At 38.4% G+C, this 12,943-nt stretch overlaps 1 protein-coding gene across 3 annotated transcripts in view; it reads left to right on the forward strand.

Annotated features, from left to right (window-relative positions):
* The first annotated feature begins 2,501 nt into the window (after nucleotides 1-2,501).
* The window catches only part of LOC145490194 (BAI1-associated protein 3-like), a 31,533-nt gene continuing 21,091 nt past the window's right edge, over nucleotides 2,502-12,943 (forward strand). Inside the window, exons 1-6 of one of the 3 annotated variants that reach the window (XM_081469309.1) lie at nucleotides 2,502-3,212; nucleotides 5,364-5,448; nucleotides 9,270-9,374; nucleotides 9,728-9,835; nucleotides 10,108-10,167; nucleotides 11,097-11,124. In XM_081469309.1, coding sequence (XP_081325435.1) covers nucleotides 3,079-3,212; nucleotides 5,364-5,448; nucleotides 9,270-9,374; nucleotides 9,728-9,835; nucleotides 10,108-10,167; nucleotides 11,097-11,124 — 520 coding nt within the window. In that variant the 5' untranslated portion in view covers nucleotides 2,502-3,078. The other 2 variants (XM_081469310.1, XM_081469311.1) reach the window with 2 other exon arrangements.

The raw sequence follows: 12,943 nt of genomic DNA on the forward strand, positions 1-12,943 counted from the left end.
TTAGGGCAACTGTGTCAGGCGCAACGGTCTTAAATAGGGTATCGAATTTTTGGCCAGGTCATAAATAGGGTAGCAAAATTCGCAGATTTTGGTCGTAAATAGGGTAAGTGTTTTGGAAAGTGGGCCGCACACCGGCACCCCCACCCAACTTTTCTGGGAGTATCCCCACCCGGGCATCAGTACTAAAGGAAAAATCTCGTGACTAACACGCTTCGTTTTCCACGGACTAGTTCATATTGCTAGTAGTAATCAATGAAAGATTCACTTTAATATTTATGCCTTAATGATTTCATTAACTGACTTTAAACCTCTGTCTATTGCTAATATCAACATTTTTCATCAACAACCGAGGTTTTACAGACAGATATATCACAGTGTCAAAGTCCATGCCAATGAAGAGGTCTCTTTTTCGAGACACCAACATGACAAGAACCGATAAAGCAGAATCGCAACAGTGGACAGCTGTTTCGTCCTTCTTGGGACTCGTCAGCACTGTATAGCGAAGATATATATAGCCCACAATGTAAACTACTGGGTTACCAGTAATTGTGTCAGCTATTAAAGTGTTTTATTTATTTATAACGCCAGCCCAAGAGTCAACGCACATAATATGTACGTATTGACTGAATGGGAGGGCCGGACGGGAAAATATTTGGCCCACGGTCAGGACGTACGGACCTCGAGCGGCCTCGAACCAAATATTTTGGTCAACCATAAGATGCGCGACAGTCTTTGCGCATATGACGTATGACCAGGAGCCATAATCGGGGACGGGGACCGTAAGTCTTGGGATCCGCGCGCACCTATGATATGGGACAATTTTTCTATTTTTAGAACAAATTGCGCCATCCTGACGTCATATATCCGCGCGGATCCACGCACATGTCGGGGGTTCTCGTGTGGATGTTGTCACGTTGCATGATCAAATGGTGAGAGTTGAGAGATTCTCTTGCGTATCTTTCACAGCGATGGCAGGGAATAAGACAGGGACTAAGAACCAGGGCGCTTATATGTAGTTTTATGCTCTGAGCCAACGGAAAAGGTGGGTTTTTCAGGGTCGAAAACAAGACTTCAATCTCGCGCTGGGAATGAATAATAAGATCTGCTCGCGCTAGTTGTAAGCTTACGCGTATGTTTTTGTGTTTGTTCTGACTTAAGAATATAGCAAGAAAACTCTCTACTCTGGTATCGAGTTAATTTGTGAGTTTCTCGGACAATGGTTAATCATAACCAAAACCTGTTTTGATGGTTTCTTATTGTTTCTGCTTGTTTGGTGAGTTTGCAAAAGTTTTTGAAAGGAAAGTCTGACGCGTACAATTAGCTCATTTGCATAGTACGGCTCGTGCACTTTCAAGTCCGAGTCGGTGTTTTCAATTGTCAACAAATCTTGACAAAGATTTCTTTCGTTATCTTTTGTCCTGAGATGCTGCAACACATTTCAAGAACGCAAAAAAGGCTACTAACATCATGTGTGTTTCTTCAACATAAGCATAGTGAAGTTTTACACTGCGAAAATGAAAATAGACAAGGAGTTTGATAACTCGATCAACAAAACCGATATGGTTATTCGAAGTTGATTAAAGAAAGCGTCATCGTAACTTTGCTGATTATTTCTGCTTTATTCGCATATTTTCAGCTTAGCTTTTAATATGTTCTCAAACATTTATCAAGCTTAAACATATTTAAAAACTATAGAGTTATTGTTTGAGTTCGATGTACGCTTTCACACGAAAGTGCGGCGGAAGTACAATTTGTCATGTTTACTGACTGTACAAAACACGCATCGGCGGGCGCTCTCATTCATCGACAATAGAGAATTTACTGGATTTTTACACGAATAAAACTGAGCAGTATCTACGGACGTAAAGTTATTGGGCCTTAATGAAACATCAAGCGTTGCTTACAATTCAGGCGAAACTCAAACTAGCAATTATTTTGTTTTACTTTTCGGTCGCGATAGACTGGCAAATTCCTCGGAAGCGCGTGGCAAGAGGAGCTAGGAAACTATGAGGTCCTGAAGCTCTGCTGTATCTAAATATATCGAGCTAGTTTTTTGTTGTGTAATGGAAAAGCTGTTAATCTTTAACATATCTGAAATTTAAAGTGGAGTAATATACAGCTCATGTAAAAGAAGCATCCATCGGAACACAACTTGGTCAGCGATATATATCTAAGCTTAAATCGGAACATACCTAAATTCGACACTGTCTTACTTCACTCAAACTGGAGCAGCTTACGACGAAAATACTTAAGCAAAATTCCAACAGACGTAAACGCGTTGAGTTGTGGGCCAAAAACATAAAAAATTTCGGGAATTTCGGACGCCATTTCCCCCGCACGACATCCGCAAAAATCCTCGCAGCATGTACGCACGTGTGCCGCAGGCGATGGCGCAATTTGTTCTAAAAATAGAATTATTGTCCCATATCATGGAGACAACCCCAATACTAGAAATGGCGCGCGCTTACGGTCTCCGTCCCCGATTATGGCTCCTGGTATGACATATCACGCCATTCATTGGCGCAGAATGCAGACGTTCGACGAGAAAGTCTCAAAAGAGTACCCTTGAAGCCACAGGAAACCCAAGATTATGAACTTCGTTCTGCGAACGCAAAAATACGCCAGAATTCCTGGTAATGCCTCGCATGCAGTTCACAGTTTAGGCCTCGGTATGATTTTGTCTTTTTCTCTGAAATTGTAAGTACTCAAGAAATGGGATCACACCGTTGGATTCGCTAGTAGTAGTCAACTGATACGCGCTCTGACGCATCTGTCAGAATCAATTTTGGAAAGCTCTAAAAGCATGTCAAGCTCACCTTACTGCGCTTAGCGGTCAAACTACTGCTGCTAGATGGTTGGAAGAAATTAGTCAAAATCATTTTGATTGAACCACACTTACAATGCAGAGATTATAGTCAGCGTGGTGTGATAAAGCGTGACAACATTATTTATGTCACGTACGAACTCTTGGACTTTAGTATAATCGAGAATGTTTGACCAGTTATTCGCACTCTGGCTCAACATTCATGATCAGAACTAGAAATTAGGCAAGAAAGGTCGCGTCTAGTCTCATAACCGATGGCTGCACGTTTGAAGTTCGTTAAAGGGAAATGGAGTAAAAAACGCGGGAGAAAGGAGTGGAGTGTCGAGACGAACGCGCAATTCATAGAAACGGCCCAGGGAACTGCGGAGAAGTTAAGTTCCAGCCAAAGGTCAGTAGTGCGTTGCAGTTATCTACATTTATAGCTTTAGCCATAGTTTTTATTTTAATTTTGTTTTCTGACCTGACAGTTTTGGTTCAGTGTTTGCTACAAATCAACCAAGTTAAACGAACGTCCATTGACTTGCACGTGACGCCCGAGTGACCTGAATAATTTCGAGAAATTGTGGAAGCTGTGAGCTTTTAACACTGTAAATATTGTATTGCACGTCACTAATGTAAATTGTTCGTGAAAATGACGCTCTGAAAAAACACAGCTGTCTGCATTATTTGCATTTTCTTAAAACGCGCTGGGTTAAAAGATCAACCGACAACGCGCTCATTGGAATGCAAATTAGCTACATGTATGCAATCAAAATTAAGATATCTGTGAGCCTGGGTGAGCCTGTGATGTTCTACGCCTGGTTATTGCAGAGAAGAATATGGCATGTCGGAAGTTCAGCGACTTCAAATGATTAATTGTAACCAGACCCAGTTATAAAATGTCTTCCGAAGACGCGGGCGAAAATCGTCAACAACGAGAGCGTCTGCGAAAATCACGAAAACTCGGTCTCTGTCAAAAACTGTCTACACAGTATCGAGCTTGTTATTTGGATGGTCAAACACCGTATGAACGGTAAGACAAAATCATGGATAATAACAACGATTTTTTATATTCTTAAGCTTTGTGATAAGGTTAAAAGATAGCACCAAATGTCATGAATTAAATGGCTTATGTTTTGGCCTTTCAGGATTAATGTTAGCTTTGAACAAATCATTTGAACCTTATCTACAGCTTGTTAGACCACAACTTTTAAGATCAAGAATAATTGATTAATGTCCCTGTATGGTGTACAAGGCTCACACTTGACATGGAGTATTACATTTGTGATTTTTGATTCGAGTATCGACTGAACTTATATTACTTCTTGGATTGCAGCACGTACATTTATTGACTAAAGTTTAAACTTACGCTCAATTACTAAGGGAACTGTAGAGTCCTTAATTTTCCGCTTACATCATTTTCCCGGTTCAGGTTGAATTGGCATGGCCACTTTGATTTTTATTATTGTTTATTTATTGTTATTGTTGTTATTTCGATATATTTTACCATACATATCCCTTTGTATCTATGATATATTGTCAGCGTTGAATTGATATATCATTTCATCTTTGGACCATTTAAATGTGAAAAGAAACAAATTTAGTGCTTTACCTTAATTTATCAATATTTTTGCTTGATGCCCTTTGGACTTCTGTCTTTTGTGAAGGAAAGAAGTAAATAGCCATTTCCATTTGTCTCCTTTTCCCTCTGTTTCAAAACAAGTCCTTGTGCACAACTTTTCATTTGAAAATTAATTTTTGTTTGTATATTTTCAAATCAATGTGTAGTTCCAGAATATATCCATACCTCCCCCACAGAAGGGATTTTTTTAAGACCCCTCACCCCTCTGGAAATTCCAATTAAACTTCATATATTTCTTTACATTTTTTGGTCTTCCAGAACCCTCACCCCCTCAGGAAATTCCAATCCCTTCTGTCAGGGAGAGTATGGATATTTTCTGGAACTGCACAATGGACAGGTGACAGAGATTTTCGTATGAATTGTTTTTTAAAAAAACTCATTTTCACACAGGGACAAGAAACAGCTCGGAAATGGGGTACTCACAGTACAATGCATTGAGAATAACACATCTTTCAACAATATCTATATGACAAGAAAATGCAAGAAATTTCAAAGTTTAAAACATAATAATAATTCACATTTAATTAACAGTAGTTCCTGAAATGTTCTATTTGCATGTGTGGGCCATTGTTTCTTATTTTTCTAACAAGAGGCGGGATCTTAATGCTATTTAGGAAATATTTCCAACTGCAGCTTTTGGTACTTGGCGTTTGCTGAGATTTTTAACCAATTATAGTAAATAAATAATATTGTTTTCATAGGCTTTAAATGAAGCAAAGCTACATGTATATTTTATACCTGGCATGTATTGAGCAGCAGTTTATTATGGTCTTAGACTGTGGGGCATGTCCTGTAGAGAAACTGCTGAAAAGCAAATTTAAATCACTACATGCATATATATACCTGTACATGTACGTTGTTTCAGTTTTGTATGGAACATTCTGGATAATTTTGCCATGTACCTCTGTCATTTATTAGAGCTCAAAACTTTGATGGCAACTTTTTTGAGAAGTTTACTTCACTGGAGCGGGCTGAAAAGTTGACAGAAAGCCAAAAGATTCAGGTGAGGAGATCACTGGTCCAAACTGAGTCACCCTCTGCAATGATGACATAATTATACAGACCAACTTAGCTCAGTTAATAAGATGTTTATTATATGGCAAAGAAGAAAACTTTAATTCATTTCATGTAACTGGTTTGCTGACATTTTGCTAGTGAACGGCAATGAGCTTAACTTAAACCTTCCGAAATTTGCTCGTCCTCTTTACTTCTTTTTTTGTCATCAGGCTTTTTGGCACTTCCATAAATGATTGAGAAGAAAATAAAAGAAAATGGTGAACATTTTTGTATTTTAGTTTGCTACTTTTTCAACGCAAAATGAAACTGGTCTACAGATGCCGGTCTAGATGGGAAAATCTAGACCGCGGTCAATATCGATTTCAGCCAATCAAATTCATGAATTCGGTAGTTCCCAGTCCTTGTGAGACACAGCCATATAATAATTAGCTCTTATTAACCGAGCAGGAGATCTGTATGGGAGAATCTTGACCGAAGTCGGGAGTACAGACCAAACGCAGTGAGGTCTGTACACACGACCGAGGTCAAGATTCTCACATACAGATCGACTAAGCGATGTTGATAAGATGTTTATTACAGTCAAACCTGTATATAACGGCTCTGTATATAGCGGTCACCCTGTGTATATCGGTCACTAAACAACTTCCCAAAAATCGTCCCTTATATCTACTGTTAAGATGACCTGCATACATGTATAGCGGTCACCTGTATATAACGGACCTGGTCACCCTTTAGGCTTCCTGAATCCACAATTTCATTATCTTTTACCTGTATATAACGGTCACGAAATTGGGTTACGATTAACAAATAATGATAAGCTTTATTCATCAGCTTGTTAAATAGCAGCCACCAAGGCAGGGGTCTCACAAAATACAAATATTAGTACCAAACACAAGTACTAATACACATCATGGCCCACGTCCGTCACCTGCTTGCGGCACGTAACATTAAAGTGCCGACACTTTCAAACAATAGTTACTGTAACTGTAACAACACAACATTGGACCAAGACAGTGCTCGACATCAGCTCGCCTGAAAGACTATGGACATGAAGAACTTGCTTTTGCACTGAGTAAAGTCAAAGACATACTACATGTACATGAAATCAAGCTTCGAGCTCCGAAATATCAGAAAACTATAACTGCTTTCTTTTCTTCTTGAAATCCATATTGTTACTTTAAAAGCTTTTCCTACAAGGAAACTTAGATCAAAGTATACTGCACCTCCCTTAAAGTACACCACAGACATTTTATGGGTATTTTTGTTGTATTTATTGTGTTTCTGTTTACAATTGCTGTCAATAAATGTAAATTGAGTGATTTTCCACTTAAAAACGTTGTTCATTGAGTCTTTATTACCTTCCAATAGACTTTTACTACACCTCCCTAAAAGTACACCACGGATATTTTATGGGAATTTTTTATCGTGTTTATTACGTTGCTGTTACTCATTATTGTCAACAAAACATAAACTGAGTGATTATTTGCACATAGAAATGCTATTTATTGACCTCCAGGGGAGTTTAAAGGAAACCTGTGTACAGAGGTCACCCTGTATATAATGGTCACCTGGCCATTTCCCAAGGGTGACCGTTATATACAGATTTGACTGTATATGGCAAACAAGAAACAATTAATTCCTTTAATGTAACTGGTTTGTACTAGCTGACATTTTGCTTGCGAACTGCGATGAGCTGAACTTAATTCTGCCAAACTCGTCCTCTTTACTTTTTTTCCTCATCAGGCTTCACACTTCCTTAATATGGATATTTTCTGGAACTAACATTTTGGAAGAAAATTGGTGGTTTTCAGTGTCACGCCATAAAAAATTGATCAAAATAAAAATCAAAACTGTTCAACAGATAAAGTCCAGAATCTGAGAAAAGAAAGAAGGTAAATATGCCAAGACTCTCGCCAAGATTCAGGTCACAACAATTTTTCTTATCCATGATATGCAGAAAAACTTTTTACTTGAATTTATAGAGATTTGTGTGGAGACACCATGCTGGTGCCCATCCGGATGGGCACCAACATGGCGGCCAGAAACCAACAGAAACATCTGTCATTAAACTCATCACAAATAGATGAGCTTGGGAGCTGGTGGCTTAAAGGTTAGCGGGGTGCCAAAGCCATAAGCCGCTAGGAGGTATCCATGGCAACCCTGGAAAGCAGGAACCACCCAATGAGCGTCCGCTAACCGGCACCGTCACACTGAAAGAAATTCAGTGGAAACTACTTACCTGAAGAATACTTACCCTGACCAAGAACAAAACGGAAGGAGGAGAGGGTGCAAGAATCCGCAATGATTCTCGAGCAAAGCAGTGCAACTGATCCACAACAATCAGCAGAATACACTACAACAATTATGCAATGAACCATAAACCCCTGCAAAACCCCTGAAGGCCGCCCCACAGGTCACGTACTCCCAAATGGGGAAACCGCTGGCTGCATAAGCTCATATTTAACGTGCCTAAATGATATTAGCTGGATGGGCACGCTAGCTGGCTGCATTTGCTCGAGTTTAACCTTGCCTAAATGATATTTAGCCACATTTGAGTTTTGCTACAAAAGCGTGCATTTATCCCTCAAGGAACTCAAAAACATTAAAATAATACTTCTTCTGATACAAGAATGGTTCAGATAGCCAAATTCCTCGCAATAAGTCACTTTTTTAACCAACATTACAGCTCTCTTCGCTGTCACGTAAATGCCACGTCACGCAAAAGTTTAGAAATTCAAGCGTAGTCTATCACAAAACCAAGAACCCATTCGGAGCAAAAATTTCTATGAATATTAGTTTTCAGCTGCTCTTATACATCATTAAAGTAAAATCTCAGGAAGATCAATAGTTTTGTAGTTTGAATTTTAGTGACGTCATGTGAAAACTGGCAGTAGTCAATATTTTTGTATTTAGTTCGCAACTTTTTCTCAGCAAAATGAAATCGGTCGAGATGCCGTTCTAGATGGGAAAATCTAGACCATGGTCAATATCGATCTCAGCCAATCAAATTCGTGAATTCGGTAGTTCCCAGTCCTTGTGAGACACAGCCATGTAATAAATGTATTTATTTATTGATTATCATTGTGACTGGCTGTGTGTGTAAAGTTGGATAACATTTGTGGTGTGTTGTGGACATCCAGGATTATAAACAATGGTCACATGACAAAGCTAGCATGTGTGCATGTTGGTTCAAGCATGTGTTTTGAGCACAATTTTGTGTTGCTTAGACAAGTTACTGACCTTAGTGGCTTCTAGGAATATTACAACATTGTTTGTACATCCTTGTATACATGTATGAGATGCTACTCAGAAAAGAACATTATCCAAGTTTAAACACAAAGGCCAACTCCAGTTCTGCAAAGCTCTTTTTCTGAAAGAACATTTATTGCTAGATTGGAAACCCGCCTTATGGCTACCCTGTTAATAGCGCCACCTTGCTATTACAGCTACTTTATTCTGGCCTGCAAAAAAGCTCTCAGTCATTCACTTGTTTAAAGAACCCCTTTAATTCAGCCACCCTGTTAATATGGCCAGATTTTTGTGGCCCGATGGTGACCAGATTATGGGGTTCCACTGAACTTCTATTCCTCTGTGATTTAAACTATTGTTTTATAATTGTTTTTAAACAATTTTTTTATTAACTCATTTTGATCATGCATTTTTGTCTTGTGATTCTGTGATCATCTATGTTATTCAGTGTTACTTAAATTGAGAATCAAGAATACTTGGTATTATTAGTTGTTTATTATTCTCGGGTATATGAAGAATTAAAAGGGTTTAAAATGCTCATAAGGTCCTGTCTTTTAGGATGTTGTTATTGACGAAAACTCAAACCATAGAGAAGAAGATGAAGGATGTGATGCAGAGGTGTTGTCATCAGTTGAAACTGAACCAACATTGAATGACAAACAGGTACATGTATTTTGGCAGGTCATATTGGCTACATTGTATATCATCAGACATTTCATTAACGTTTCTTGCAGGAGGGTGACTGGTTTTAATAGGTGGGCAAAACTATTAGAACTGAACTTCTTTGTAAGAAAAATGTTCTGCTAGATGGTCAAACCAGCAGGGCAAAATTGTCCTCGTAGCCGGTCAATTTGCCTGGTGCCCAGCCCTTAATGAAACCCCTGCACATATCGTTCTTACTATGTTTAATTTACAGACCCTGAATCCTACCCACCCCTCCTCCACTTCTTCATTGTAGGCTCCCTTAACAGGCATGGACTTTGTTTTAATTCAAGCATTCTTTTGTCTTGTTTTAGCGGGCTGCACTGTATTGTGAACTGCTATACACTGTGATACACCAGCTTGGAGCACAAGACAAGACAGTGGACCTCTCCCCAGGAGATTTATTTGTGTACGCTCAGGAGGTGAGCATTGTGTTCAGTGTTAGTACATTTAGTTTTTACACAACTGTCGACTTACATGTACATAATGCTTAACAGTTAACTGTTCAAAGCTCACTTTGCCTATGTTTTTTAGGGATATTCAATACATAATTACTGCCCTTAAAATTAAAAAAAAAAAAATAAAGGTGACTGCTTATGACCATATTTTCTTTGTGAGGCCAGATGTTTGGCCCCAAAAGTTTTAGTAACTTAAAAGCTAATTTTTTACTTATCATTTTTGAATGTTTTGGCAGGCCCTCAACATATCAGAGGAGACACACAGAACTCTCTATGCAAAGACAAAAGAAAGGGAAGTGAGTGTTATTTGGATTTTTTGTAAATTCCAAGTAAGAGATCATCAGGAACTGTGCAAAGAAGATTCATGTCATGTGAGCATGTTTAAATTTACTGTGAAAGTAATAATTCTATATAATACTTGACTGCCACTAACCCAAAATATTTTTTCCCTGTAATAAAATCTATTACAGCTATAGTTTTCCAAATACTGTACTTCAGAGAAAAAATTATGTTGATTGATAAATCTCTGTGTTTCTACAGACATTTAAACTTGTAAATTTTACGTTCACAACCGTGCATGCAATGTGCAGCCTGACTGCAAGTGATGTCATCACAGCAACTGGGCTGAAAGCATTCAAGAGACTTGACTGTGCTTCAAGCGCTGGGAAAACATTTTTGGGTTATTTGTGCTTCATATTTTATCACAAATGAACAAGACTTTTCAATGAAAGCACTGTATTATCTAGCATTATAATATAGATGCACTGTAGGACCCTGCACATGCTCTGATTGGTCTAAAACCCATGTTTTATCAGAGTATAAAACATAAAAATAGAGTGTTTTACTGTTTTTCGCCACATTACCGCTATATCATAAAGCAAATTAAGAAGCCTAAGCTAGTATTAAACTGTGATAAAACACTCCGGACATTTGAGAACACTCAAGAAATGTAGAAAACATTCGCCTGTGGCTCGTGTCTTCTACATTTCCCTCGTGTTCTCAAATGCCCATTGTGTTTTATCACAGTGTAATACATGGCTTAGGCTTCTTTATTTGTTAAATACAATTTGGAGTCTTTGCTACTCAACACCTTGAGTGACTTCATGCTGAATGTGCATGCGAATAAGTCAAAAACCAACATTAAGAAGCCAGCCAGGAGTTCTACAAGCTATAGGCATGTCTCTTTTTCAGTGTCACTTACAAGGCCATTATATTTTCTTTGTAGCCTCCAACATGCGTGATGAAAGTGGAAGGTAACTGGATTTTCACATGCTGCAATGATTAGTTATTAATAACTTCTCTCCAACACCCACTTGTCATGAGTAATGCAAATGCATTCTTTTTTGGTGTTTGTGCTGGTGCCCTTAAAATATTTTTTCAGCATGTAGTATACATGTATTGATTTTATCACATTGCATGATTTTGTTGGAGTAAGGAGTTACTTACATGTATATCTAATTCCTTAAGACATAAAAAAAGCCATATTTAGAATATAGACTTTTTGAATAAAATCAAATCGGTGAGTACTGACAGCTCAGGCTACATACTTGGTGTTTACATTCACACATGTAATCCATGTGGTCCGTGGCTTAAGTGAGGATATTCACATAATTTTTGTCCCCACAGGGTTTTGGCCCAAAGGCCAAAACCCGAGGAGGCACCCTAGGATTCCCTGAGTGTATAACATACAAGGAATTTCAAAAAAGTAAGAAATGTGTTGGTAGTATGCAAAGCGTTCCCGATCTGATGAAACTAGGCGCATGATGGTCTCAGACAATATTTTATCAAGCTCAAGTTTTGCCATCTTCTAACAGCTTTAAGGTGGCTCAAAACAGTTTCAAAAACTTGGATTTTGATGGGTCGTTATAACCACTCTTTTTCGCTTGATGCTACAATCATGGTATCAAAAACCTGCCCAATCACTGGTGAACACGTTGTTATCATTTTCGTGACACAATAGGTTACCATAGTAACAGTATGACCTCCTAAAACCACCCTTAATTACAGCTTTAGGGGCTTATAATTGAAAAACGGCACGGTGAATGTTTTTTATATTTAACATTAACTTTTGATAAACATGATAAGGCGCAACTTTTGGCAAAGTTTAAAAAAATTCTGTTGGTAGGGTTCAGAGCCACCTTAAATTTTCGAAAATTTAAGCTGAACCTTACCTACAGAATTTTTTTAAACTTTGCCAAAAGTTGCATCTTATCGTGTTTATTAAAAGTTGATAATGTAAAAAATTTCACCGTTCCGTTTTTGACCTTAAGGTTCTTGCAACCACGAGTTCGCGTTTTGCCATCTTTTAGCAGCATTTCAAGGTTCTTACAACCTTCGCCACCTTCGAGCAGCATTTCAAGGTCATCCAACCTCGAGTTCGCGTTTCGCCATCTTCGAGCAGCATTTCAAGGTCAAAAAGACCAAAAAGACACTCTAATTACAATATGGCCTGCATGACGATTTTAGCGCGATCAAATGAAGACGCTTCGAAATGACCGAGATTCTGATCCAGAACAAATTGGAAACGGTTTCAAAGATCCTGAAGATGGATTTTGGGAGAAAAACAAGTCAGAAGGTATCGTAAGAAATTCTGAAGTATACTAGAAATTCGAGGCCGGTGTGGTTCAATATTGCAACTAAATAGCTAAATACCCTACTGATCGCAAGTTTTACCTTTGGCATCTCGTTTATTCGGATCGCTTATTTGTATTGAGCAATCTTACGTGGCGTTATAAGAACTCATGTGACGGCTTGGTGACTTTGCAGGGATCCAAATGTAAATGTTTTGCAGCGTTTTCGTTTGCATATATGGTGGCTGTAACGCGATACCTCGTTCTGTTTACGTCTCGGAAAAAATCTTGACTTCTGTTCTGCTTTCGAGATACGTTTGCTCGTATATCAAGACAAATGGTTTGTTTCAGCATCAAATTGGAACAGCAGGGTAGTTTGACATAATGTTTTGTTTTGCTATAATTTTTCAACCTTTTTCCCCTATTAAGTTCTACTGAGTGAAAGTTTTGTCAAAGAAAAATTAGTTTCCATGAAGGCAACCTGTTTTTTTTTCCAGAAAGT

Source organism: Orbicella franksi, chromosome 6 (assembly GCF_964199315.1).
Source record: "Orbicella franksi chromosome 6, jaOrbFran1.1, whole genome shotgun sequence".
Classification (NCBI taxonomy): Eukaryota; Metazoa; Cnidaria; class Anthozoa; order Scleractinia; family Merulinidae; genus Orbicella; species Orbicella franksi.